General features: G+C 41.3%; 1 protein-coding gene across 5 annotated transcripts in view; it reads left to right on the top strand.

Annotated features, from left to right (window-relative positions):
- The first annotated feature begins 269 nt into the window (after window positions 1-269).
- The window catches only part of LOC133105564 (disabled homolog 2-like), a 31,413-nt gene continuing 5,236 nt past the window's right edge, over window positions 270-26,446 (top strand). The window contains exons 1-10 of one of the 5 annotated variants that reach the window (XM_061215743.1): window positions 270-490; window positions 19,047-19,234; window positions 21,608-21,747; window positions 21,864-21,962; window positions 22,181-22,312; window positions 22,605-22,688; window positions 23,498-23,524; window positions 23,612-23,650; window positions 24,161-24,223; window positions 25,555-26,196. In XM_061215743.1, the coding sequence (XP_061071727.1) occupies window positions 19,150-19,234; window positions 21,608-21,747; window positions 21,864-21,962; window positions 22,181-22,312; window positions 22,605-22,688; window positions 23,498-23,524; window positions 23,612-23,650; window positions 24,161-24,223; window positions 25,555-26,196 (1,311 nt within the window). In that variant the 5' untranslated portion in view covers window positions 270-490; window positions 19,047-19,149. Of the gene's footprint in view, window positions 491-8,525; window positions 8,773-12,593; window positions 12,712-19,046; window positions 19,235-21,607; window positions 21,748-21,863; window positions 21,963-22,180; window positions 22,313-22,604; window positions 22,689-23,497; window positions 23,525-23,611; window positions 23,651-24,160; window positions 24,224-25,554; window positions 26,197-26,446 lie in introns of those variants that run through there. The other 4 variants (XM_061215742.1, XM_061215741.1, XM_061215745.1 and 1 more) reach the window with 4 other exon arrangements.

Below are 26,446 nucleotides of genomic sequence, written 5' to 3'. Positions count from 1 at the left end.
GGAGGTTTAGCTAACAGTTTGGAATCTATTAAATTAACCCAGGAATATTAAAATAATATGCAGAAGTGGGTGGAAACCTGGCAAAGTAAAAAAGAAAAAAAATTGAGGGGCTATTTATAACTTAGTGTTGGCAAGTGCCTTTTCTCCTATATTCGCCAGCTTTTCTTTTCTCGCCTAATTTGGACACTAACTTGGCTAAAACATTCTAGCATTTCCGGAAGTATTGTTTCTGGGGGCACACACACTTAAGAGGTTGGAGCTTAAGAGGTTGTGCTGTCTAGTAGATTTTGGGTTTCACACTGGGACTTGGGACTGCCTCTTCGAGGCAAGAAGAAACATTTCCAAACCCTGGGTCACCCACTCCTTCGAGGCAAGAAGAAACATTTCCAAACCCTGGGTCACCCACTAAAGAAAATCATAAGGCGAAGGAAGTAAATAATCATCTTTCAGGCTGAAACTGGATGCAGCCACCTTCACGGTAGGAGGAAAAGTCAGTATTATGTTGCTATTTTGTTTGGGTCAAAGACTGTAATTTACAAAGTGATTGTAGCTTTCTTAACTTTTCTGGCAATGGCAACAAACTTGAAATGTAGCAATGTAGTGTTCTGAAGGGACACCCACCCCTGCTTTGGTACTTCTGGTTGTGCTTTGAATGTGGATGGTGTATGACATTACACATGTTTTGATTTGGTGCATTGTGTGAATATCTGTGGATTTTAAAGCTCAGTGCTAATGAAATCATTGCTAATCACCAGTGTAGAGTGAGAAAATTGAGGCAGCTGAAACCCAATACAAGAAACACAGGGCCAGTTTTTTTGACTGTGAACTAATATTAAAACACATAAGTAGCATTCAATCAGAAGATTTCTTGAATAGTTTCTGTGAAACATGTCAGGCAAAGTTTAGTTGTGCCTTTCCAGCATGTCAACATCAAGACTTTCCTGAAAAAGTTTCAGGAATTGTATTTTCACATATGGAGAGTACTAATTCTATGCGAGTAACTTGCTGAAAATATTTCTGCTCAGATAACACATTATTCTGAGAAACCCACAATAATATAATACGGGATTTAAACAGTTGAGTTGTAGAAACACATTGTTGTTGACAGCAGAAATTATACACCTCTTTATGAAATAGTATTGCCATTTTGCTTATTTTAGAGAGCACACAAGGTGTTTTCCAAATGACAATTTCTATTTTAAACATGTCCCTTTGGATGAAATAGCATAGCATATGTACATCCTTATTGATTTTTGTCTGCCTTATCAATAAGTTCAGACAGACTCAGGGTTGACTCCCTCTACTTGATTGCACATTGTTTATTTATTTCTACAGCTGCTTAACATAATAATATGAGTTACAGTGCATACAGGATCATCACATTTCTACCAGTATAAAATAAAGTAGCCTGTTTACAAAGCGCATTTCATCAAGTGCACTGAGTATAGTACTTACTAAAGTCTAAAAAGGGAGGGACAAGGTGGTGCCATCCATGCAAATCCCCAGTATGGCTGAGAATTCAACTCCCTGCTGTTACACTCTCTGTACTGTGATCTGATCTCTTGCTGTGATTCTCTAGATGAGTGAACTAGGCTTTGATTTTCCAGGAGGAGCATGTGCACTGCTGCTATGCTCTTAAATGAGGTAGAGTGCATAACCTGAACCTTGTTTCATTTTATATCCACTTTTATGGATCAATGTTACTTAAAGATTAGGGTGTCTGCTAAATGCATGAATGCAATATAATGCAAGTATTTCGGTTCACAGTTCTTCAGGGCACTCTTCATTTGTCCAATGCTTGGCAGGCTCTTTGATTGTGAACACAATTGGTAACAACATTTGGTTCAGTTTTATTCTAATGATTTTGAAGACCATGTTCAGCCCTCTATGGTAAATAACTGTCACAAATTCCTGGACTGCGCTCCACTTGTGTCAGCTGGCTATACTACAGGCAAGTGAGCTCAATGGAAATTAGACCCATGCTCTTTAAAAGTGTGGCACATTTTGATTCAGAGATATGAACCATTTCCTTAAGTCTTAATTTGGACAATGTTGACTCTAAGAAGGCTAAGATACTAATAGTCCATAACATGGGAACATTCCCTGAGTTCTATGTTCACTTAGCTATATCATAAATGTGTCGTTTATGATACTTACTAACAAAGTATCTGATCGGATGCAGATTTAATAATGGTTAAAGACTTGAGCACATATGGCAAGCTGATAGCCTGTCACTGACCAATGACATAGTGTGGAAAAATGATGGAGAGGGTCCTCAAAGGGTAGAATACAGTCACAGCAAACCGAGGGCGTTCCATCACCAATCTGCCCTGTGCAGTATCCATGTTTCTCTGTACAATCTGCCCTGTGCAGTATCCATGTTTCTCTGTACAATCTGCCCTGTGCAGTATCCATGTTTCTCTGTACAATCTGCCCTGTGCAGTATCCATGTTTCTCTGTACAATCTGCCCCTGTGAAGTATCCGTGTTTCTCTGTACAATCTGCTCTGTGCAGTATCCATGTTTCTCTGTACAATCTGCTCTGTGCAGTATCCGTGTGCTTATCTGTACAACCTGCTCTGAACAGTATCTGTGCACTTCAATATCCTTTTTTTAAAGACACATTAAATAATGTGAAGTATCATTTGTTGTATAAGCCCTGCATTGAATGAACCAGCAGAGCTGACCGTTTCTAAGACCGTGTATTTAGGATTACACTACTGATTTCTGCAATGGAATAAAATGGAAAGGATTTTGATATTCTGTGTCATACTAAACCTATTTCATTTAATATGGAAGGATCAGATCCTTGTTGTCCCCAGTTGTCACTGAAAACAGGGTATGAGAGCGGCCAAAGGTATTCAAGCAGGAAGTTGGCCTAATCTCCAGAATGATCACAGGAAAATAACAGCAGGGTAAACAATGGTAATTTCCACTTGTTTACACAAGCAGTATCAAACTAAAATGTCAATTTGTGTTTGAAGATGGCAGAAGTGGCACCACTAGCTTATGCTATCATACTCTCATCCAAAGAGGCACACATCTACCACTTTTTAAGGTGCCTGAAGGGACCTTTACCAAGTGGGCTAACAATGTACATAGTGCATGTTAAAGATCCCTTGACAGCACCTTTACACCAGGGCCACTGTAGATAAGCACTCAGTGAGCACTTTATTAGGTAGACAAGTACACCAGCTTGTTAATGCGAATTCTGATCAGCCAATCACAAGGCAGCAACTAAATGCATAAAAGCATGCAGGCATGGTCAAGAGGTTCAGCTGTTTTTCAGACCAAATTTCAGAATGGGGAAGAAATGTTTTCTAAGTGTCACAGTGGAATGATTATTGATGCCAGACAGAGTGGTTTGAGTATCTGAGAAACTGCTGATCTCCTGGATGTGTCACGCATACCAGTTTTTAGAGTTTGCAGAGAATGGTGCGGAAAACAATAAACATACAGTGAACAGCATTTCTGCAGGCAAAAACGCGTTGTTAATGAGAGAGGTCAGAGGAGAAGGGCTAGTCAAAGCTGTCAGGAAGGTCTCAGTAACGCAAATAATCACACATTACAACAGTGGTATGCAGAAGAGCATCTCTGAACACACAATAAGTGCTCAGTGAGTATATATTTTCATAGGAAATCTGTGTTAATGTTCTATTTCTGTATTTGAAGGCATGAGCCCATGTATCTTTTCATAAACACCTAGTTTGAGGCTTTTTTATTGTTTGGCAAACCACTTGTACCTCATAATAATCTTAAAATCCAGTGGAATGGTTCATTTGAAATGAGTGGGCCACCATGTTTTTGGGAAGGGGAATACTTGTTCAGAAATAATTTGAGCCCCAACTGGGAACACTTACTGCTCTCAACATGGTGTCATGACCTTTGCCTGTCCTCTGTGGGTGACACAAAGACTGATTAAAACTCAGGAATGTGCCCCACATTGGTGGACTTTTCTCCTCCATAAATGTCTATTGTTCAAGAGTAAAAGAATGAGGGAGGAGAAATATGCTGTTATTGACCATGACCCCCTGAAATGGAGAGAATGATTCCATCTCTCTCAAACACCTTCTGCGAATTCCATGCAACATCTATAACTCCAGGAATGTCTAACTAGACAGTTTAAAAATAAGAAAAAAACCAAGATTGACTGATTTTGTAGGGATAAAGCTAATCATAGAATAAAGTAATAGGATAAACAGTTTAAAGTTGTTTTAAGTTATGTTGAGAGTCTTCCCCTCCAATTCTATCCGCATCCATGGGTCTTTATTCCTTATAGGAGAAAAGCTGAAAGTCATTTAGTCATTTAGCAGCAGATAACCTGACAACAACCATGTGTACATTACCTTGCATGGAAAAATTAACATTGTCTTCTGTAAAGTAAAGCACACAGAGCAATGGCCATTTAATAGCTAACCGTTGATATAAATCAGAGGTTTTCTATTTGTAGCAGCTTTTCACGGATGCCTCCATCCATAATATCAAATGTTTGGTTTCATTTAGTGCGCCATGGCTCAGGCAGTAAGAGCAGTCGTCTGGCAGTTGGAGGGTTGCCGGTTTGATCCCCCGCCCGGGCTGTGTGGAAGTGTCACTGAGCAAGACACCTAACCCCCAAATGCTCCTGACGAGCTGGTCGGGGCCTTGCATGGCAGCCAATCGCCGTCAGTGTGTGAGTGTGTGTATGAATGGGTGAATGGAGAAGCATCAATTGTACAGCGCTTTGGATAAAGGCGCTATATAAATGCCTGCCATTTACCATTTACCATTTAGTGCTGTAACAAAGGGATTTCAGTGTGGATAGTTGTGTGCACAGCAAGTCTACTGTGAACCTTCCAACCCCTCAGATATGCACCACCAAAGCTGCCTGGTGAATGTGGCCTTTATACGGAAACACTTCCCATGTAATGAGGTTGTTGTGAATGAAACCTAAAAAATAAAAAAAAAGAAGAAGAACGATCTGATGTCATTCAGCGATGCGACCAACAGTAAAGAGGAGAATGAGAACGGATATCTTCACAAGACTTTACTTTTTGAGATGCCACTAATTATTGACACTCACATGCCCTTCCATCATCTCCAGTGGAGGGATATTTTAGCCCTTCTTAGCACTGTCCCTTGAAAAGCAAAGGCGGCAGCACCTTTGAAAATACAAGTGGTCCTTTGCATCTCTGGGCTGCTGTTTGCACAGGCAAATGAGCAAGAGCAGCAAGCTGTTTGCATGTCTTACATGCCCATCACCATAGAAACAGAACATTGTATCAGTCTAAATAAAATGGGGCCTCAGTCAGTGGATGGCTCCAGTGTTTACAGAGATGTCTGGGAAGGCACAAGCCATCGGCTGGCTGCAGCTGCAGGAGTGAAGGTCACAGAAGCATTCCCATAACTAATTGTTCCTATGTCAATTTCAGACAAGGTAAAGCCCGGCTGTTCCCCCATGCATGGACTCAATATATCGGAACCGTGTATATACCGGCAGCGTTATGGCCAAAATATACAAGCTCATGGAGGAAGGTGGAGGAAGTGTCATGGCTTGGGCTTGCATGGCTGCTTCTGGAGTGGGCTCACTAATGTCTATTGATGATGTAACTCATGATGGTAGCAGCAGGATGAATTCAGAAGTCTACAAAAACATTCTGTCTGCCAACTTAAGGAGAAATGCATCCAAACTCATCGGGAGCTTTGTCATGCTGCTCAAGACAATGACCCAAAACACACTGCCAACACAACAAAGCACTTCATTAGGGAGAAGAACTGGAAGGTTTTAGACTGGTCAAGTCAATCACCAGACCTTAACCCAGTCGAGCAAGCCTTTCATCTCCTGAATAGGAGATTGAAGGGAAAACCCCTCGAAACAAACATCAACTGAAAGAGGCTACAGTAAAAGGCTGGAAAAGCATCACAAAAGAAGAATGCAACAGTTTGCTAATGTCAATATTTTGCCAGCTTGATGCAGTTATTGCAAGCAAGGGATATGCTACCAAATATAAGTGTTATTTACTCTCACTTATTTACTCTGATGATGGTGAGATGCTAACTTTGATACATTATTTTAAACCCCCAGTCCAATAATATTTGTTACTGAAAGGAACACAAGCACAGCATCCAATGAGATATAGAGGAAAGGTAACTGGAACTTTAACCAGAAGGCTTGAATCCATGGAGGGACATACCATTCAGGCCTTGAATAAGACTTGTATTGCAATTTCCACTTAGGAAATATTTTTTATGGCATAAATGTATTGGAATACATACGGGATGATGCTGAACAAGTGGGACTGCCCTGTTTTCCTCGGAAGAATATGCGCAGTCAGCAAAATAAAGGAAATGTGACCAGGAAGGAAGACCCCTTTCTCCAGCACTGCTCTTTCCCAAGGCTAACAAGCAAAAAACACATATCCTTTCCATCATGCTGTGATTCAAAATGTTCTGGTTCCTACCAGATTCTGCATGTCCTCATGTCGTCAAGGTTAGAAATACGCACTTTCATTAGTATTGTGTGAAATGTAATTTCAGTGGAAACAAGCATACACACTTTAAACAGTGCATACAAGATCAGACAGTAGGAATAAGTACACTCAGTGAGCCCTTTATTATGTATTTATTAGACTTATTTCTGTAGACTTATTAAGTCTTCTGCTGCTGTAGCCTATCCACTTTGAGGTTTGTCGCGTTGTGTATTCAGAGATGTTCTCATGCATACTACTGTTGTAATGCGTGGTTGTTCGCATTACTGTCACCGTCCTGCCTGCTTCGACAGGTCTTGCCCTTCTTCATCGACCGCTCTGATCAACAAGGCATTTCCGTCCGCAGAACTGCCGCTCACTGGACGTTGTTTTTTTAGTTTTTTGCACCGTTCTGAGTAAACTCTAGAGACTGCGGTACATGAAATTCCCAGGATCTCAGCAATTACAGAAATATTAACCCGTCTGGCAATCATGCCATGATCAAAATCACTGAGATCCCCTTTTTTTCCACATTCTGATGGTTGATGTAAACAATATCTTCCAATGAAATAGACCCATCATCTTCCCATTAATGAGCCATCACATAAGCAAATTATCTTCTCATTATAAATATCAGCTCGTACAACATTTAACAATTCTGTTAACGGTGCAGTTGTTGAGCCCTGAACCATGAATCAGTGGAAGTAATGCCTTCATAATGAGACCGACCTTGGGAGAGAGATTTTAAATAGCTGATCTCACTTACATTCCTAATGATGCCTTGATTGTTCGTATTTACTGTCCACAGAGCAAATGGGAGGTTGCTACAGCTGATAGAGGAATGAATGACAACCAACTGCAGTTTTATGAGAGTGGGAAAATGTTGGATTCTCTGTCATAAAAAATATTCCCTGAGGTAATGAGGGAACAGTGAGATACATTTCACCGTGAATGCTCTGCTGACGCAGGAAAATAGGTACTTTTCAACAGTGATTGGTCACCAATGAAACAAACATTACAGGCTGTTTATTTTGTACTGTTCATCTTGGGGTGGAGACTGGGCAGGAGGGTTTGGTCTTCATCTTCTTTTTCTTCTTCCTCTCTCTCTCCCTCTCTCTCTCTCTCTCTCTCTCTCTCTCTCACTCTTGCTCCCGCTCTCTGCTGCCATATGCTCAAATCATAACATTTCAGAAGTCCCTCAGAAATGTCCCTCAATAATTGTTTCCATCTGTTTCAAAGCCATATCAGTTACATTCCACCATGCTTAGCTGGAGTATAAATTTTGCATGCTGACTTGCATGCATGACATTCATCCATGGAGATTTTCATGCTGCCTGACAAGATTCCTTCAGGATTAATACATAATTGTTACATCACTAAGTGCCCAGAATATAGCCAGAAGAATGAATCCAAAGCATTAACCATCATATGGAACATTTATTGTGTGATTTTCTATCTTTTTATAGATTCACTTTTTTTATTGATATTTCATGGTTTGTTCCAGTCTACTTGTGGAGCTTATGGTTATATTTCTCTGGATAAACAATAACAGGAAACAGGAAGCACTGATAAGTCCATGCTTAACACGGGAGAAATGGTTTTGAGTGTTGATGGCTGTAAGGAGTCTTGTGCCTCCAAAAATTGTTTGTGGAAACCTCTTATGATATATTTTACATATTAACAGAAATTCTGGGAAATTTTCTCAGTCCCTACTACAAGTATGTTGTGCTGTCAAGCAGATGTCTCTGCTATGCCATAATGATAATCTCAAAAGTCATGTGTTTGAAAAAATGGACATCCATAGAAAGATATTGAGACTTAATGGCAATAATCTTTTTGCAATACGTTAAGATGAAAGCTGAGCTAACACGTCTCACCTTGAACAACACAGATGAACATACATGTGCTTTAACTATTGTAGGTACTGTCTGATTATATAAAACATCGTAAAGCTTTTATATAATGTAAATGAAAGCATCGTAAATTATGTTAGCAGCTGCACGCATGCTGAGGTCAGGCGCCCGTAGGGGTTACCGGTTGTAATTACAGATAAGGTATTTTTGCTTCACCGGTCTGGCGCGTGGTGGGTTAAAATCTGAAATAGCAGTTCCATTCTGAAGGGGAGTAACCCTGCCCAGGCATCAGGGCGCATTCCAGGGCAGTTTTTAGCTGCCAACATCAGATTAGAACCATTTCTGTTGGGCTGAGAGCTTGCTTTAATCTACATAGCTACAGCCGGGAAGCAAGTTAACTGGATCTGTAGTGTCATCTTGACTGCCGGCTGGGAAAATATTCAGGAACATGTCGAATCCAGCATGATCTTGATGACGGTGAGTCAGTACAGCTGTATAGCGTACGTTTTTTAATTGACCATTTCTCATCAATTTGAGCTGGTTTGTTGAGGTCCAACGCATGTGGCAAAATGCTAGATTATATACAATTTTGAGATAATTAGTACGCTTGTTTTAGTGACCGCTGATTAAACATTCGAGCGATTAAATATTGTATATACTGCAACAATTGTCATTGTTTGCTAATATGATTTTGTCGATTTGTGTAGCAAATTATCTCAATGCAAAACGCAGAGCGGCATTTTCGCTCTTTGCTGAATTATATTGTTTCTGAATTTTTTGCGAAGCTTTAAAGATTTGCCGCTGTCTAGTATATATATTTAGAAACGATTGCGATTAAGTGGCGCGCAGGTAGCGTACTCGTGCTTGGGCGATAATAGCCAATCTAGTTGATATAGCCAACTCTTGTATCTAATGCATCCCATTAGTCTCAGATTTATTTAGGCAAATTATGAATCTATTTTTTATTTTATTTTTAATTCAAAAGAAAAGCTTTCCTAAATTAGTATTTGTATTGGTAGCTACATGTGAACTGTTCATAACACACACGTATTCAGTGCAGTCTGTAAGTATTTGGACAGTGGTATAAATTTAGTTCTTTTGGTTCTGTACTCCAGCACATTGGATTTGAAATTAAACTATAAATGAGGTCAAAGTGCACTTTAATTTGAGGGTATTTACATTTACATCTGTATTGGGTGATCCGTGGAGAAATTCCATCCTTTTTATACATTGTACCCCCATTTTAGGGGACCAAAAGTAATCGGACAGTTGGCCTCTCAACTCTTTCTGATTAGTCAAGGTGTATTCAATCACTTCCTTGGCAAAGGTAAAAGAAAGCTTTCAGTATCTAGTCTTGAGTATATGCTTTCGATTGCCTTTGTAGTCTGTTATTGGCCTTTGTCTATATGAGGGCCAGAGTTGTGCCAATGGCTGGGAAATTAGGGGGACAAAAAAACAAAAACAGTCTGAGACATAGGTCAATCAATAGGCTTGTGAAAACAAACTGTTTGGAACATCATTAAGAAGAAATAATGCACTAGTGTATGTTTGGGATCTTACTGTGGGATGAAGCACTGTTCAATGAGTTTGGAGCTCATAAGATGCTTCTGTACACTTCAGCACCTGTGGCAGCCATACATGCCCAAACTATAACGCCCCTCAACCCCAAGTTTCACAGATGAGGGGGTGTGCTTTGGTTCTTGGGCAGTTCCTTTTAGCCTCCACGCTTTGCTCTTGCCATCACTCAAGTAAATCTCAACTCAGGTCTCCTCTGTCCACAGTACGTTTTTCTTTTAGGTACATTTTAGCGAACTGTAACCTGGCCGTCCTGTTTTTGCGGCTAACTAGTGGTTTTCATTTTGCTGTGTAGCCTCTGTAGTTCTGTTTGAACTATTTTGCGGATAGTAGTCACTGAGTCACTAACACAACTATCCACAACTGCCCCCTGAAGAGTGTTTCTGATCAGTTGGACAGGTGCTTGGGGGTTTTGCTTCATTATAAAAAATAAAAAAAAATGAATCTATAAAGTGCAGAGGTCTTCCTTCGCTTACCATGTCCTTTGGGATTACTGAGATTGCCGGCACTGTTTCTTTTTAATGATGTTCCAAACCATTTATTTTGGAAAGCATATTGTTTGGTGCAGACTTTTCCTTTATTTTTTTTATTTTTTTTCTCCCCTTATTTCTCAGCATCATAATGACTTCATGGACTGTCACTGGCACAATTTTGGTTCTCATGTTGAGAAATGCCACAGCTAAAAAGCTTTAGTATACCTTCACTACTAAGAAGACAACTGTCCAATTTCTTTTGGTCCCATACAATGGAGGGACTATGTATTAAAAAGGATCTACAATTCTGACAAGGATCACCCTATATGCCTGTGAAAAGTTTCATTTCAAATCCAATCTGCTGTAGAACCGATCCAAAAGAACATAAATTGTATCACTGTCCAAATACTTATGGACTGCACTGCATGTGTGCTATTAAGCATGACTGTCCACTACAAAAATACCTTTAGTTTGCGCATGGACCAATCTATTGTCATCTGGTCTTTCAGTGCTACTTTCATTTATGCATTTTTATCAAATGTGTGTTATTTCAGATTTATCTGGGTATGATCTGGGTATTTCCTCCTAACTGGTGTCAATGTCAGAATCCAGTTCATGTTGCTGCCGTTGTGTTTTTGGCTCCGACTCTTTCAATTACCATGACATCACAATCTTACAGCTGTTTTGGCATCATCGTATAAAACCCAATTGCATTTCCATTTCAACTATACCATGTTTTCTACCGAGAAATGACACGCATTGTTTTTCTCAACTTGTGGCTTTTTGCTATCAACCTGTTAGTCAGCTATCATCAATTCTCTTAATATCATAAGCATTTCACCTTCAAACAAATTAATGCATTGTTTTTTACAGTTACTGTACATAAATGTATCATAAATAGGTGTCTCATGCAGTACATCTTTTGATTTTTCAGATCGGGTGTTGCAACCATTTCTGACTTTGCAGAACGATCTTATTTTGCATTACCATTCCAAAAATTCAATTCAAGCCAACATAGGCGTTTGCAAAGATAGATTGGTGGAGGAAATGCCACTGTAATCACCCTTTCTCCAGACAGAGGGCAGTTAAAAGGTGAAAGGGGCCTTCATTGTGCTATCTTTCAAGTTAACCTATAAACCCTCTTAACTTAAATGACAGAAGTACTGCTGAGGCCTAGGCTTTTGCTTTTTATTAGCGTTTTTCAATATTCGCTGACACAACTCTTCAGTGGAGCAAAGTTACAGTTGTTCTGTTTTGGTCTGAGTTACTAAATAGCCAGAATGTAATATTCAAGTAATCACTTGGCTTTGTTTTAATACCAGAAGACAGTTCTCTGAACATTCATTTTGGGCTGGTATGGCTCAGGTCCATATACAAGAGGAGTTCTGGCTTTTTTTAAGCTTTTGACGTGTTCAGTTTTATTTGAAGCAGATGTCAATGCTGGCCTCTGTCTCCCTCCTTCACTCTTCCTTACCCTAGTATGCTGTATCTCAAACTAATAGTTCTCTATCTAGGCTAGGAACAAACTACTTATCTACAAGTCAAATGTTTGTTTTTATTGCTTTAGATACAATTGTTAGCTTTTGTGCCTCCTTAAACTCGGATAAAATATTTGTTGCCATACAAAAGTTGTTCAATCTTCTTTTTAATGAGGCCCTTTTTAATTTGCCTTTTAGGTTTGCAAGCATGCAGCCTTAACTACAACCTGTCTTGTATTGTGCTTAGTGACAAGCCCACTTTAAAAGGAAAATCCATTGTGCTTCACTTGCTGTATCTATGTTGGCTACCATAAGCCTACTGCTGTGCTGTGAGTAAATTATTATTATTATTTTTTTTAATGACCTTGAAATGAACTGCTTGTTGGGTTGTTCCAGTTTCCCTCAAAAAGGATGTAACATACAAGTGCAGCCAACCTCTCTTCGTTGTGATGACACAGCAAAAAAAAAGTGGCCCATGGGAGATCCAAAACCTGCAAGTTCTGACAATAACTCTCCTCAAGTGGCCTTCTCTTTGTTAGTAATATCTCCTTCAGCGAGGTCATCTGACTGTTTGATCTGACTGGGCAAATTGCCTGGGCTAAGCCTACAGATCGGCTCTTCTGTATGGAGGGGAGGGGAGGGGGGGTCTTCCCAGACAGAAAGTGATGACTTGTATCCCCTGCTCCCCATTGTGGTCAGATCCTGTGACCTCTGACAGGACTGGTATCTGGTTCACCACGGCGGAGTCCCCTCTGCTCTGTAGCATTGACCCGCAGAAGGCCAGAGATCCCTCGCTTTAAGAGACTGTCAAATGATCTGGCTGGAATGGTGGCCTAGTCTGGGCTAGCCACGTCCCTTGTAGAAAGGAATGCCTTGTCCTCTTAAGAAAGGTATGTCTTGAAAGCTCAATTGTCAGGACTCACATTGGTCTCTCTTGTTTGGGTGACTTTATCTTTGTTTGAGCCGAGGACACGTGTTAATGCATTTGCAGGAATCTGTTTTTTCCGAAGTTATGTTTTCTTGCATATTAACGCCGTATCTTTGCAACTCAAGAAGAGTGGTTATTGTTGTAAACCATAATGGAAATATGCAACATGCTTGCGAAGCTACAAATTGAATAATCTTTAAAGATGAATTAGCTGTCAGCTGGGATAGTAAGCAGACATTTACTGTACACCGTATTGCCTCTGCTTATCTGCTGTCTTCATAATGCTGTTAAGTTACTGTTAATAATTTCCTGTTTGATAAGTATCTGTTAACGTGGATGTAAAGACAGGAAGCATTATGTAATCAAGCTTATTTGTACACCAGTTTTGTGTCCTGTTAACTGTGTGTTGAGGTAGAGATGGCTTTTATCTGCTTGGCATAATGTTGTGCAGTAGATCAGCAAATGCTGGTCTGTGTGTCAGATTATACTTTGTACTTCTCCTTCAAATTTGAAACCAAGCAAAATTGGATTTTATAGTTTTATAGTGCAAGTGCAATAATTCTGATGTAAGTCATAAATCGTTAGTAAAACGGCGTGAACTTTAGGTCTTGTTTAACTACTATAAATTTGGCTGATTGACAAGTACTTGGAATAACTGGATGCTGTGCTGGTTTAAGTTGCATGTTCAGGTAATGTACGATTGAATCTAAATTGAGTACATTTATTTCATGTTGCTTTAAATATATAATTTGTTCATCATATGGTGGTTGACCTGGAAGACCAGGCAGCCTAGAATGTTCCATTAGAAAAGTGTCGCCTAATCTCGATTTACATAATTATCGTTATGCAGTATAAATGGGTTTGACTCATCCTGGTCCTTTAAACCAGGCAGTAATTCAAGTGCTTCTATTTGATGAATAATTCAACCACACCACAAATGTGCTCTGTGTTCCTGTAAAAAATATGGTGTGCTTTGGTTTTTAACTCAAAATCAACCAGTATGTTTTATGTTTGGGAGGTGTTGTGGAGCAGTGCCAACTACTGATTTTACTCAATTTCTGAACAATTACACTGACGCCATGTAGAAGTCACACATTGGTGCTTACAATGAGTCTTTATTGACATCTATATGATCTACAGAAAAGCATATTTTTGTTCCTGCTGTCTCAAAATAAACTGTGGCTGGTAGTAGTCCTACCTTGCCTAAGAATACTTAAGTTGCATATACTGTATTATAAGACATTCTCATAAAACACGTCACGTTTGAAGTATGGACTGCTGCTTTTTTACTGTGAATTACATCTCTGAACGTCTGTGCAACACAGCGTCTAACAATGCCCTTTTTGCTTTCATCTCTCTTAAAATATCCATAACGCTTCACCACATGTCTAAATGTCTACATTTAAATTTTGAATGAGAAGTGGTCTGAAGAAAGCTATTGGTTGAAAAAGACTGTTGATACAGCGATGTCTTAATTGTGGAGTAGTGTGATTTAACTGTCCCCATGCATGTGCTGAGCTTTGCCCTGGCTGAATCAGGCCCTTCAGGCCACTCCTCCCCCTGGACCATGCTGAGTTCTGGCTGGGCTCCACAGCCTGCAGCTCTGCCCCAGAACTAACCCCTCCGATGTGAACACTGGTATTTAATTCATGGCCGTGGCTCTGGGGCCACGGCCGTGTCAAGGGACAGCAGTGAGGCCAGGGTTGTGTTTATTCCCATTGTTCTCACTGTCTAAGTTTTCCCTGTTCTGGGACGCCCTGTTTCACGGAGGTTTTGCTTGCTCTGCGCTTTGGCTTCCACGACCGGTTAATGCTGGAGGTTGAGGTCTCTTTAGGGCAGCAGTAGGGAGCACATGGCTGCTTTGTTTGTTTCTGTGTAAAGCACTTTTGGATGGGGTGGCATGTGAGCGTGATCTATAAAGATGTCCCATAGCTGCTGGCCTTGTGCGCCTCCTCTCTGCTGGTGACTTTTGAAATAAACTAGTACCTTGCTTCAAGATGGATGAGGAACTGGATGAGAACTTCTAGTAGCCTGTGGAACTTGTGCTGAATTTTCCCAACAATCTGTCAGTTGAGGCGTAAGCTCTTTCCTGTCCGGATGGTGTGCAGATGTCATCCGTGAAGCACCAAGATGAGAGGAAACCCATGAAATGCAAATTCTGTCCAAATTGAATGCTTTGTACACCTTGACGCCTTGTGTGTTTAGTACTTTTATAACAATCATAGTTGAACAGTTTTAAATGTATACACACATGCATACTGTCTTAGGTCAGTTATGCCTTTACATTTCTGCATGATTTACTGATCACATGAAGTATAATGGAAGCATTCCCATTTTGTATTTTATTGCTTTGTGTTAGTTATAGCCGTAGATATAGTAAGCACTGCAGATAAAATGTTCCTGGTTCTGAAAATCCCATAATCTTTATCTTTGTTACCTACCATGTTATCTACTACTGTTTTCCTCTATGTTTTACAGTATGTGTACTCAGGTGACCGTCTGCTGTTGCAGAAGAGATCGCAGTTTTCCTTGCTGTCTTCAGACACAAAAATATATATACTGTGTTTAGGCATATACGTGATCTGCAGGAAATCCATTGGAATGTCAGCCTTGAGAGAAACCTCATCATTGCATTGTCACATCATTTAAATATTGGCTATGCAATATAACTTAGCCATGGTGGGGTTTCCCCAAGTTATGGTGATGGCTGATGACCTCTGAACCAATTTCTCATTGCAAGGTAATATTAACTTAATTAAAATAAATAAGTACCCTTCACAGAGCAAAGTTTTAACTTTTTCCACCCCAGATGGCCAATAGTTTAATCCTAAAACATTTACAGCAATTTGCCTGGGCCAGCATGGTTTTCAGATGTTTTAAGGTAGTAGCCACCAAATGTTTCCCTGGGGCCACATATGAATGGAACAAGCTTAACTGAAAATTGCTAGACTCCTGTAGAGTCGCCATATGTTTTCTTGCATATGCACCAAGTGGTTATTGCTTCTTGTCATTACAAAGAAATAATGGTTACAGTATTACCCATGTTGCTGGTTTGGTTGTAAAGCAGATTATACTATGTATGTGCGGCTTGCCCGCAGGAGCTACAGTCATGGGATCACTCGTATGGATGCGTTTATAGGTGCCAAATTATTAACTTTTTAATTGTGCAACCTTTGGACACTCCCAGCTTTCTGCTCTCTAAACTTGATCGTCATTTAGATTTAGACACTGAGGAGCAGGACATCAGGAAGTTGCCTCGAAGGTATGTGTAATTTGATGAATTAATACCGGGCAGATATCAAACTTTCGGAGTTGTCATGAGTGCTCATGGTTCCTGTTGCCACAAGTTACTAGTTGCCAAAAGGAAACAAAACTTTGTCACCTGTGTTTTTCCAATTTTTGCTTGCACTGTATGGTTGTTGTCTTGCATCTTTTATCTGTTAAAAAAAAAAATCAAATCCTTGAATTTCAGAAGAGAGTGGTCTGAATAAACGGAAGCAGATGTGATCATGCATCCTAAAGCTGTAAATGTATATTTCTTTCCCCCTCAATTGGTGTTTCATGAACAGGGGGGGAGGGACCATTTTGCGTACGCCGGTACAGTTTTGAACCATTTCACTCTGAGGTGCTGACATTTGGGTGAGAGTTACACAGGCGGGCCATAGGATGAGGAGGGTGACGGCACAGATGTTGTTTTCACCAGGAGGGTGCCGATTCCTGGCTGACCTGTGCAGTTCCTGCAGAAGTTGTGCAGCAGCTGCTCCCTATGTGCGTGCCCCTCGCCAGCCTCTGATAATAGAGCCCTTCAGCACACTTCATTTTTCCTCTTCATGTACTTGCGTGACTAGCTCCAGTTTGCAGTTTGCAGAGCTTCAGGTTGAAGTTGAGTAATGTGTGTGAATTGGGACATGGGCACAGGTCGCAGGGTCTCTGCTGTCATCTCCATTTCTTTTTAGGACTCGTATTCTAATGGGACATGACATGGGTGCAAGGACATTTAATGTACAGTCTCGTGTGCCTGTATGCGTACAATTGTCTAGCTGTTTATCTTTGTTTAGTACTCTCTTAATGATTGTGATAGCCAAGACGCACCATATATCACCATACGGGCCAACTCCATTAAGAAGGTTGTAAAGGCCACTGTGGGCATTGTTTACAAACCAGTTAATTGCAGTGGTTTATTATTGTAAAAAACATATTCGGCACATGCTAAAAGAACGAACTGTTAGCATTACAATAACGTGTCATGCGTATATTCGAAGCTGTACCATCTCTGCCTGGTCTCCTACGTACGTTTTGTGAATGTGTGACTTTGGCTTTAGAGATGAAAATTGAAGGGAGGAAATCCTGTTATTCTTCTTTAGAATTCTTCTAAGAAATTGAATATCTGGCTCATTCCCACATTCCTAAATAATGGTTTTTAAATGATATTTTTAAGTTGTGATTTCCTTTCAGGATATGCTTACATAGATTCTACGTCCTTCTCCCTGCAAAATTAGAAAACATGACTATTACAACTGTTAACATTATGTGAACATCCCATTGCCATTTTGAAAATGAGTTGAAAATATCCCAGGTGTGGTATAGGCCGTTAGCCATTAGGGATTCCAGATGTATGACATTGAGATTTCTGCTTCAGCTGGCCACCTTGCCCAACCTATAGAAGGGTTTTTGTTGCTTCTCCTTTAAATCAAATGAAGCCCATTCCACCAGTCTCCTGTTCCTCCGAGAGGGAAACGCATTTGAATTTTCCATTTTATAGCTTTTATGAGTATATCAGGAGAGATGTTTTTTAACTTGGTGTTGCATAATGCTCTCGTACAGTAACTGGGTGAATGTACCCTATTGTAGTACACTAGTGCAAAAAATAAAACCTTGCTGCATATATGTCAAATGTACATGCAATTCCCATGGTAGATATTTGGCGAACCAACAAATTCTGAAATGTGGTTGGTACCCAATTACGTCTCCAGGTCTTGTTTCAGAATCATGCTGTAAAGTACCTCTAATTTAAGCTTAACTGTTGTGGGGCACCACCAGCCCAGAATGTGATATGTATACATTTATAGTGCGGGGGCCTTTCCAGTGATGTAAGTGATCTCATATTGGCTTTTGACTGCAGGAAATGCATCAGAGCTAAATTTGTTTTCCTCCATTATTTTTTCTGTTATGTTTTACATGACACACAAATGTTTTACTCTCCCACAATTCATATGATGTCATTTATTTATGGGAATTAAAATATTGGTTCATTTATTTTCATTATAACCGTGTGTACACAGGGCATGATTAATGATCGGTTGAGCTACGCACTTTAAAAACTGCCACTTTAGCTCTTCTTTGCTTGTCTTTGTGTTGCATGTTAAAGCTCAGTATTGGAGAAGTCGATGAGTTTGCTTTCCAGTATATGTGAGCATGCCTACTAGCTCTGGAGAGCATGTGATCGCTTTGTCCCAAAACACTTTCAGTTTTTTGGAGGCTATGACTGAGAATGCACTTTGTCACAGGCAGCACCTAAAGCCATGTGGTCAGTCTCTAACCCTAAAGCCATGCGGTCAGTCTCTAACAGTAAAGCCATTCGTTCAATCTCTAGCCGTAAAGCCATGTGGTCAGTCTCTAAGCATAAAGCCATGTGGTCAGTCTCTAAGCATAAAGCCATGTGGTCAGTCTCTAACCGTAAAGCCATGTGGTCAGTCTCTAACCGTAAAGCCATGCGGTCAGTCTCTAACCGTAAAGCCATGTGGTCAGTCTCTAACCCTAAAGCCATGTGGTCAGTCTCTAACCATAAAGCCATGCGGTCAGTCTCTAGGCGTAAAGCCATGTGGTCAGTCTCTAGGCGTAAAGCCATGTGGTCAGTCTCTAACCATAAAGCCATGCGGTCAGTCTCTAGGCGTAAAGCCATGTGGTCAGTCTCTAGGCGTAAAGCCATGTGGTCAGTCTCTAACCATAAAGCCATGCGGTCTGTCTCTAGGCGTAAAGCCATGCGGTCAGTCTCTAACCATAAAGCCATGTGGTCAGTCTCTAAGCGTAAAGCCATGCAGCTTGTCTCTAACCGTAAAGCCATCCAGTCAGTCTCTAAGCGTAAAGCCATGTGGTCAGTCTCTAACCATAAAGCCATGTGGTCAGTCTCTAACCGTAAAGCCATGCGGTCAGTCTCTAAGCGTAAAGCCATCCAGTCAGTCTCTAACCATAAAGCCATGCGGTCAGTCTCTAAGCGTAAAGCCATGCGGTCAGTCTCTAACCGTAAAGCCATCCAGTCAGTCTCTAACCATATGGGGGCTGTCTTCCCCTCCCCAGGCACTGTGGAGTATGTGTGACTGCTAAGAGGAGCTGTTGAGAACACTGCCAAGGAGCCTTTCCAATCTTCCCCCCCACCAATCCCGCAACGCTGGCCCCCATCATGTCAACAGAAGTTGAGAACAGCGTACAAACCCAGGCCGAGCCGGCCCTCATCAAAACCCCCTCCAAGAAAGAGAAGAAGAAAGGTGAGTTGTGGGGAGGAAGGGGATGGTGACTTCAGTCTTAAGTATGTGCCCTCGGTAAATGGGAGAAGCCAGCAGATGGGTATTTGTGTTGTGTCATTTATTTATAAACCCAGTGTTCCAGCAAATGTCAGAGGCATGTGGCTCTCCACTGAACACTGCTGTTTGAGTTGTGGTTGTACTAAAGTTAGTTGCTGAACTTTTGGCTGTTTGAGGCTGAATGCTGATTATGGTTTACCTGGTTTGACACGGGGAACAGGTGTCGGGCTTGAATTTTATATATTTGAGATTTGTAATAAAGAAAAATCACATGTGGTTAAAGTGCACGTTGTCAGGTTTTAATAAATGGCATTTTCATACATTTTGGTTTCACCATGTAGAAATTGCTGTGTTTATACATAGTTTCAGGGCTCCATAATGTTTGGGACACAGCAATGTTATGTATATGAAAGTATGTCTTAAATATCTTAAAATAAGCATTTAGTGCTTATAGATACGTGGGGAATGCTGTAACATAGTGGACTGTCTGTGTCCACAGACACAGCTTTGTTGTTGAAACTGTTATGCTGCTTAAAACAGTGCTTCAGGTGCACTCCTTTTGACCTTGTTCCTCTTGGCTGGGTCTGACATGCCATTAGCAGGACAGTCAGCATAGCAGAGAGCCGTAAAGCAGCGTGTTGATGCTTTACAAGGTGCCCCCTCAATCCCTGTCTGCTGTGGTGCTTTGTGTCCTGAACCCTGTCACCAAGCTCTCATCAGCCACTGGACACAACCCCACAACCCACTGGACACAACACCGGAAGCCAATTTGTTGCAAGAACTGAACCTTCTCTGTTATAATTCAAATTAGAGGTTAATGACTTTAACATATTAGATACATTTTATTTATTCATTAAATGATTCAGTGTTTTTGCAAAGTAGGTCATGCACCACAGTTGAAATGGCAATGCTGCGTTCGGCATTCCTGCGCTCCCCGACCGATATTTAGCGGGATTTATTTCCGTAAGCTGAGCTCGCTCGCAGCAGCATTGTTTACCCTGCATGGGGCTCACGCTACGGAGCCGCGGTTCATTCACTTAAGACTCCGTTTATTTTCCCACCACCTCCCAGCTGTGTCCTCCCGCCTGCTTATCGTCCTCTTCCCACAGGCCGAGGAGCGCAACAAAGAGCAGCAGGCTCCACGTTCTCACAGTCGCACAAGACGGCCAACGTGCCGCACTTGTGTGGTCGCCTTGACATTCTGGTGGCGCCAGAGCCGTCATAGGTTTTTAAGAGGCTTTGGGTGGCTTCATGCTTGTCAGTCACTGAGTTGTATGTATTGCCTAGAAAGGGGCCTTCAGGACCATGAGTGATCAAAGTAACAGGGTAGTTGGGAGTGAATGCAAGATTACAAGACGCTCCTTGCCAAGATTGTACATGTGGATAGTGCAAACGCTATAGTAGATAGGGTTGAAATAATTTTTTAATGAAATAATAATATTGGTTATGGCTAAGTCATAGATACTATAGTAATGTGTAAGTAGTACCCTCTGGCAGTGTTAATGTATTTTAGACGAAAACTCCTTGAGAATCCCTTTGCTAAACAGAAACGCTAAATTATTGTGGTGTTCAAATGATAAAATAACTGAATAACAGACTCCAAAGGCAATCAAAAGTCAAGAAAAAAGACTAGATACGGCACTGAAAGATTTCGTATACCTGCACTAAGGAAGCGATTGAATACACCTGACTATTCAGAAGTAGCTGAGAAGCCAACTGCAATTACTTTTGGTCCCCTAAAATGTAAAAACTGGACTACACAGCCAAAAGAACCAAAATTGTGCCAGCTGTCCAAATACATACAGACTGCATAAGGAATACTCTGTAATGTTGGCCTGTGCAAGGTAAAAAAGAAAAAAAGGAGGTGTTGTGGGGCTTGTTATTTTATCCTACAGCTACTGTCAGGCGTTGATTTATGCTAAGTGTTTCCTGTGAGGCTCCTTAGTCACGGCAGTGTAATTAAAACGGTTGTGACAGCCAAATGGTGGGAGGTATCCCAGTAAGCCCCTTTAAGTATAGAATTAAACAGAAAGGCTCAGGAGAAAATAACATGCAAACATCTCTGCCATTATGAGGGCCACCTAAGTAGGTATGAGAACTTCCTAAGCTGTGAGAGGCTCAGGCACAGGTCTGTGAGTCATTTCAGCCAGGATGAGGTGTATTTCGTTATTTTTACTGTTGGCTGAAGATCTGTGGACAAGCCATTCAGTTGACGTATTGATACTGTAATCTGTTTTATTATGTCATAAGGGCAGGGACAGACGGAGGGAAAATTATAAGCCAGATATTCAGCTTGTTTGTTTGATTGTTTACATTTTTGTGTCTGTTGTGTTGCAGGCCCAGAGAAGACCGATGAGTTCCTGCTGGCCAGGTTCCAAGGTGATGGAATGCGCTATAAAGCCAAACTGATCGGTATAGATGATGTTCCAGAGGCGCGAGGGGACAAAATGAGCCAGGACTCCATGATGAAACTGAAGGTAGACTGCTTTGCTGTGGCACATTCTTCATTGAGCTAAATGATGAACGAACATGCCTTCAATACAATGGACAAAGTGTGCGGTTAGGTTGTAAGGTGTTTTTATGGTGCTTTCAGGGGATGGCCGTAGCTGCTCGCTCCCAGGGAAAGCACAAACAGAGAATCTGGGTCAATATATCTTTAAACGGGATCAAAATTATTGACGAGAAATCTGGGGTGAGTGCATATATTCTTTCTAATATGACAGCTTCAAAAATGATTTTGTGGTTACTGAATAAAAGTGCATGCCCCCGTATTGCAAAAGCGGTGAACGGTGGATATGGTCCTATTATTCCAAAATTGGTATGTGACATGATGTTGAATGTGCAACATGTTTCTAGTGTTTTTTCATGTTTGAATGTTTATTTGTTCATCTGTATCTGGATTCCTATCAGGTAATAGAACATGAACATGCGGTGAATAAGATCTCCTTCATTGCACGGGACGTGACCGACAACCGAGCCTTTGGTTACGTGTGCGGTGCAGAGGGCCAGCACCAGTTTTTCGCCATAAAAACTGCCCAGCAGGTAAGAAGCCAGGCACGATGAGGGCTGCTTCCCAAACACAAAGCAATGATGCCAGCCCTACTTGCTCTACTGTCTCCTACCTCAATCATTTAAAAATTTACAGCAAGGCATTTGGCTATCCTGAGTAAAATCAGCATCCGTGTGAATTAACAGATTTGCTCTGAAAGATGAGAATCGACTTCATCCAAGTGACCCTTATTCACATTCGAAGAGAGGATTTTTGGATTGAACTGCAGTAGAGTATACAGCACTGTGTACTGTTTTGCTAACACACCGTCTATCTTTTTTGCAGGCTGAGCCTCTTGTTATTGACTTGAAGGATCTTTTTCAGTTAATTTTCAATATGAGGAAGAAAGAAGCAGAGGGTCTTAAGAAGGTAAGTCCTGCAGGAGAAGCATCCATTTAGCTTAGTTTATTGGCCTCTTAGTTGCTCAAAATTATTCATGTTTGGGGCTGTTACATTGAATGTACAGTTATGGCCAATTTTTAGATTTGGAATCTGATTGATGTACTGTAGCTATAGCAATATTCCCCACAAGCAGGTGAATGATGGTGCATATTTCCCACATGGTAAGAGTTGAAAACTCAAACATGAAATCCTGGTTCAACCCAGGGAAGTTGTTAGTGCATTTACATCCAGTTTAGAATCAAGTTGCTAGTGTATGTCATTGTAATGTATACTGCTGGATTTTGATACTGGGTCTCCCTTCACTGCCAAAGATTACAGTACTGCAGCCTAGGTTTTGGCTTCTGTTCAACAGCAACTCATGTAATTGTAGCATGGATATAAAATGGCCACATAAACATTGCTCTCTAACATGGGTGTGTGTGTCAGTCTCTGAAGCAGCATTTCCCTCTGTTTCTTAATGTTCTTTGGAGTAGAATTTTATCATTTTTATTTGCTAAATTCAACCTCTTGGTTTTTTGACAGCTCTTGGTCTCATCCCATTCCTAGTTGGGGCACTATGCTAAGTCACTTAAGGATGTAACTCCACTTAGCCAGAATGTGATAGTCATGACCTTACAAATGTCAGATTTCTTTGCTCGATATACATGTCTGTTATTTTCCTTATTTGCCTGTTTACTTTCTCCTTGAAATTGTATCACCACAAATCTATGTGCTAGCCGCTGTGTCCTAGTCTACATTAAAGGTTTGAATGTTTTCTTGTGTGCCTCTTTTCTTAGGATGAAACTGATAGCAAGGTGGTAGAGGTGAGTTTTAAAATCTAAATGTAATATCTGTTGCTCGTATTTTCACTTGTTCATGTCACTTTCTGATTTCTGCATTTGTGTTTTCAGAATGGCGGTGATGCCTCGCTCAGTGCTGAAGAGAATAAAGTAAGTGTACTGTTATTTTGGGAATGTGTGTACACATAGGGTATGGTCTCTGCAGTTTGCCTAGTTTCAACTGGATTTTGAAGTACGAGATCTCATTTGGCAGTGAAGCCGGGGAGCAGACTTTACTTTCATATCAAAGTGGTCTCCCCCTGGGGCTTGGTCCCCTGGAGATCTGAGGTCTACTCGCAGGAAACTAAGTAGACATGCTGCATACCAACTGTGAGCACCAGACTTCACCTCCATGCCTTCCTCCACCTCTCCTACATTATACGGTTAGAAAAAGAAATGACGGCTTCCAGGTTTGTCCTTCACCTGGCTCTCTTCAAATGTCGTCATAAATCGCACCCTCGCATTCCAACCCTGTATGTTATGCAGGGTCCACTGATTGACAACGGTTGTCGACAAAAGACTCAAACCTCATTTTTCTCTGTGTAGGAGGATGATAATGGTATGAGGAAGGTTGCCTGGAATGTTCTTTCAGTCCTACCATTTCGTTTCTGTACTTTGTAGGGCGCTGAACATCTGGACCTGTTTGGAGACATGTCGACCCCGCCCGATTTGCATGCCCCTTCAGTAAGTCACGTAACTTGCACTGGACACTGTCTATTCAAGATACACCAAAAGACGCCACTCTCTAGTGTACCAATTAATTTCCAAGATATATTTTTTACAGGTGTTCTATATGGCATGGTTGGCCAACCCTAGTCCTGGACATATTTCTTATTGACCTTTTGACAATTTGACATACAGTAGGAAACCATGAGTGGGAAGTGAGTAAATTCTGTGAAAACTGTGCCAATTTGTCAAGTTGCATATGTTGCATAACCACAAAAACCCTTCATCTCTCCAGAACCCCTACTGTGAGTTGTGATGAAGCATGGTGTGTACAGCTGTTCCAAGGAATGTCTTGAGCTCTTATGATAGAATATGGGCATATGAGTCTGCCAAAGGAAACCTTGGATCTTATGAATTAGAGGGGCTGGTTGTCGTTTCCTGGTTCTGGTTGCTGGCTATATAGTGACACTGTGGTCTTTTGGAGGCCTGTAGCTACTCTAACTAGTCAAGCATGACAAAAGAAAGAAAATGTAATGAGGTAATTCAGAAAATGATTCTGGGCTATGAAGACACACAGCAGTCACATATGGTTATGCTTAGATACAATAGAACACAGAGAAGAACAGGAGTTCCCAGTAATGCCTTTTCCGGTTGGATGATTCTCCCATCAGTAAAGAAAACTAGTTTGAACCCAATGTGTTCGTCATGAAGAGATCCCATCATTGCTCTGAAATCGTATCATATTGTATTGGCTGCTATCAAGAATTCAGTTCAGTTTGTACCCATTTCTCCTTCTGCTCCTTTAAAGGGTTTCTAAAAGAAGATTTCCCTACTTTTGATAGCTAAAATATATTGAGCACAGTGAGTCTTTGCTTGTGAATTTTGGGATGATAATTTATTTTACTGCACAATATGCATATTTATTTTATTGTATTCTATAAATGAACTAAAATTAATATTCCCTAAGGCACCAATGGTTCTTTTTTTCTCATTTTCAATTAAAATCTCATGAACTTGTGAAAGCATACCCAGGTACTGTTTTTTCAACTGCATTTTAAGCATGTTTCTCAACCGTGATTGAGCTTCAGCACATTCCCATTGTGTGCAGATATCTCTCTCTCTCTCAGCACCAAGCTCCAATTCTGTAGATCATCTCATGCAAATCATCCTGAATGTCAAGTACTGTTTAATAATAATCTGCATGTCTCTGTATTGTTGACTCATTAGCGATGCTTTTTAATTTCATTGCATGTTTGAAATTCATTTTTGCTCTCTGCCTTGTTTGCGATTGCTTCCTGCTCTGTAAACAGAACTGATTTTTGTCCGTTTCTCTTTCTCCCGATGATCAGGAGACAAAAGATTTCCTATTGCTGGATCTATCTGCTGACCTTGACAGCAATCAGAACTGTGTAAAAGGGAATCCCTTCACCACATCCTGTTCCCCTGTGCTTTGGCCCAGCTCTCAGTCCAGCGCCTCGCCTGAAAACCCCTTCTCTTCCCAGCACAACTTCTTTCCCCCTCCCATCCCCGACCCTTTCATCGAAGATCCCTTCCGCAGAAACGACAAGTCTGCACACCCCAGCTCTGCAGTAGGCTCTCTCAGTCTAGGGCGGGAGAGTTCCGATCATTTCATTAGCCAGCCAAAGGTGAATGGCGGCTCTGACTACTTTGGTCAGCAGTTTGATCAGATGTCCAGTAGGACTGTCCTCCAGGCGCTGTCTGACGGCCAGTGGCCGCTGGATGCTAAGGTGTCGGAAGCGGCCCCCTGGGCTGAGAGCGGCATCCCTATGAAGGAGCAGGGCGGTGTGCTTAGCAAACCCACCCAGAACCCCTTTTTTCAAGCCTGCGATATAAGCCCACCCTTGCAAAATGGTGAAAAACTCGAGCTGGCGGGCAGGCCGGAAACGTCCTTCCCCCCGGACAAGGATTCGGTGATCATTAGCCCTCCTCCGCTCAGCGCTAAATCCGGACGAGGACGGAGGAGTGTGAAGGTGAAGCGACCAGCCCAGCTCCTCAGCACATTGCATGCCTGCGGCGGGCCTGGTAGACCTGTAGATTAGTGTGTGCTCCTAAGCTTTTTAAAAGGACACCTGGTGCAATTCCCTCAAAAACGAATGCTCCTAGAGAGGGCGCTTATTTAAAAAATGTTTCAAAAGGACTTGCTAGGCTGCTTGGTGGCTCATGACAATACGTCTGTCTCTGTTGTCGTCAGTGCAGACTGAACCATCCTTATAGAATGGA

This window comes from Conger conger, chromosome 12 (genome assembly GCF_963514075.1).
Source record: "Conger conger chromosome 12, fConCon1.1, whole genome shotgun sequence".
NCBI classification, from domain to species: domain Eukaryota; kingdom Metazoa; phylum Chordata; class Actinopteri; order Anguilliformes; family Congridae; genus Conger; species Conger conger.
Note: the sequence above shows the minus strand (reverse complement) of the source record. Positions and strands in the feature narration are given on the sequence as shown.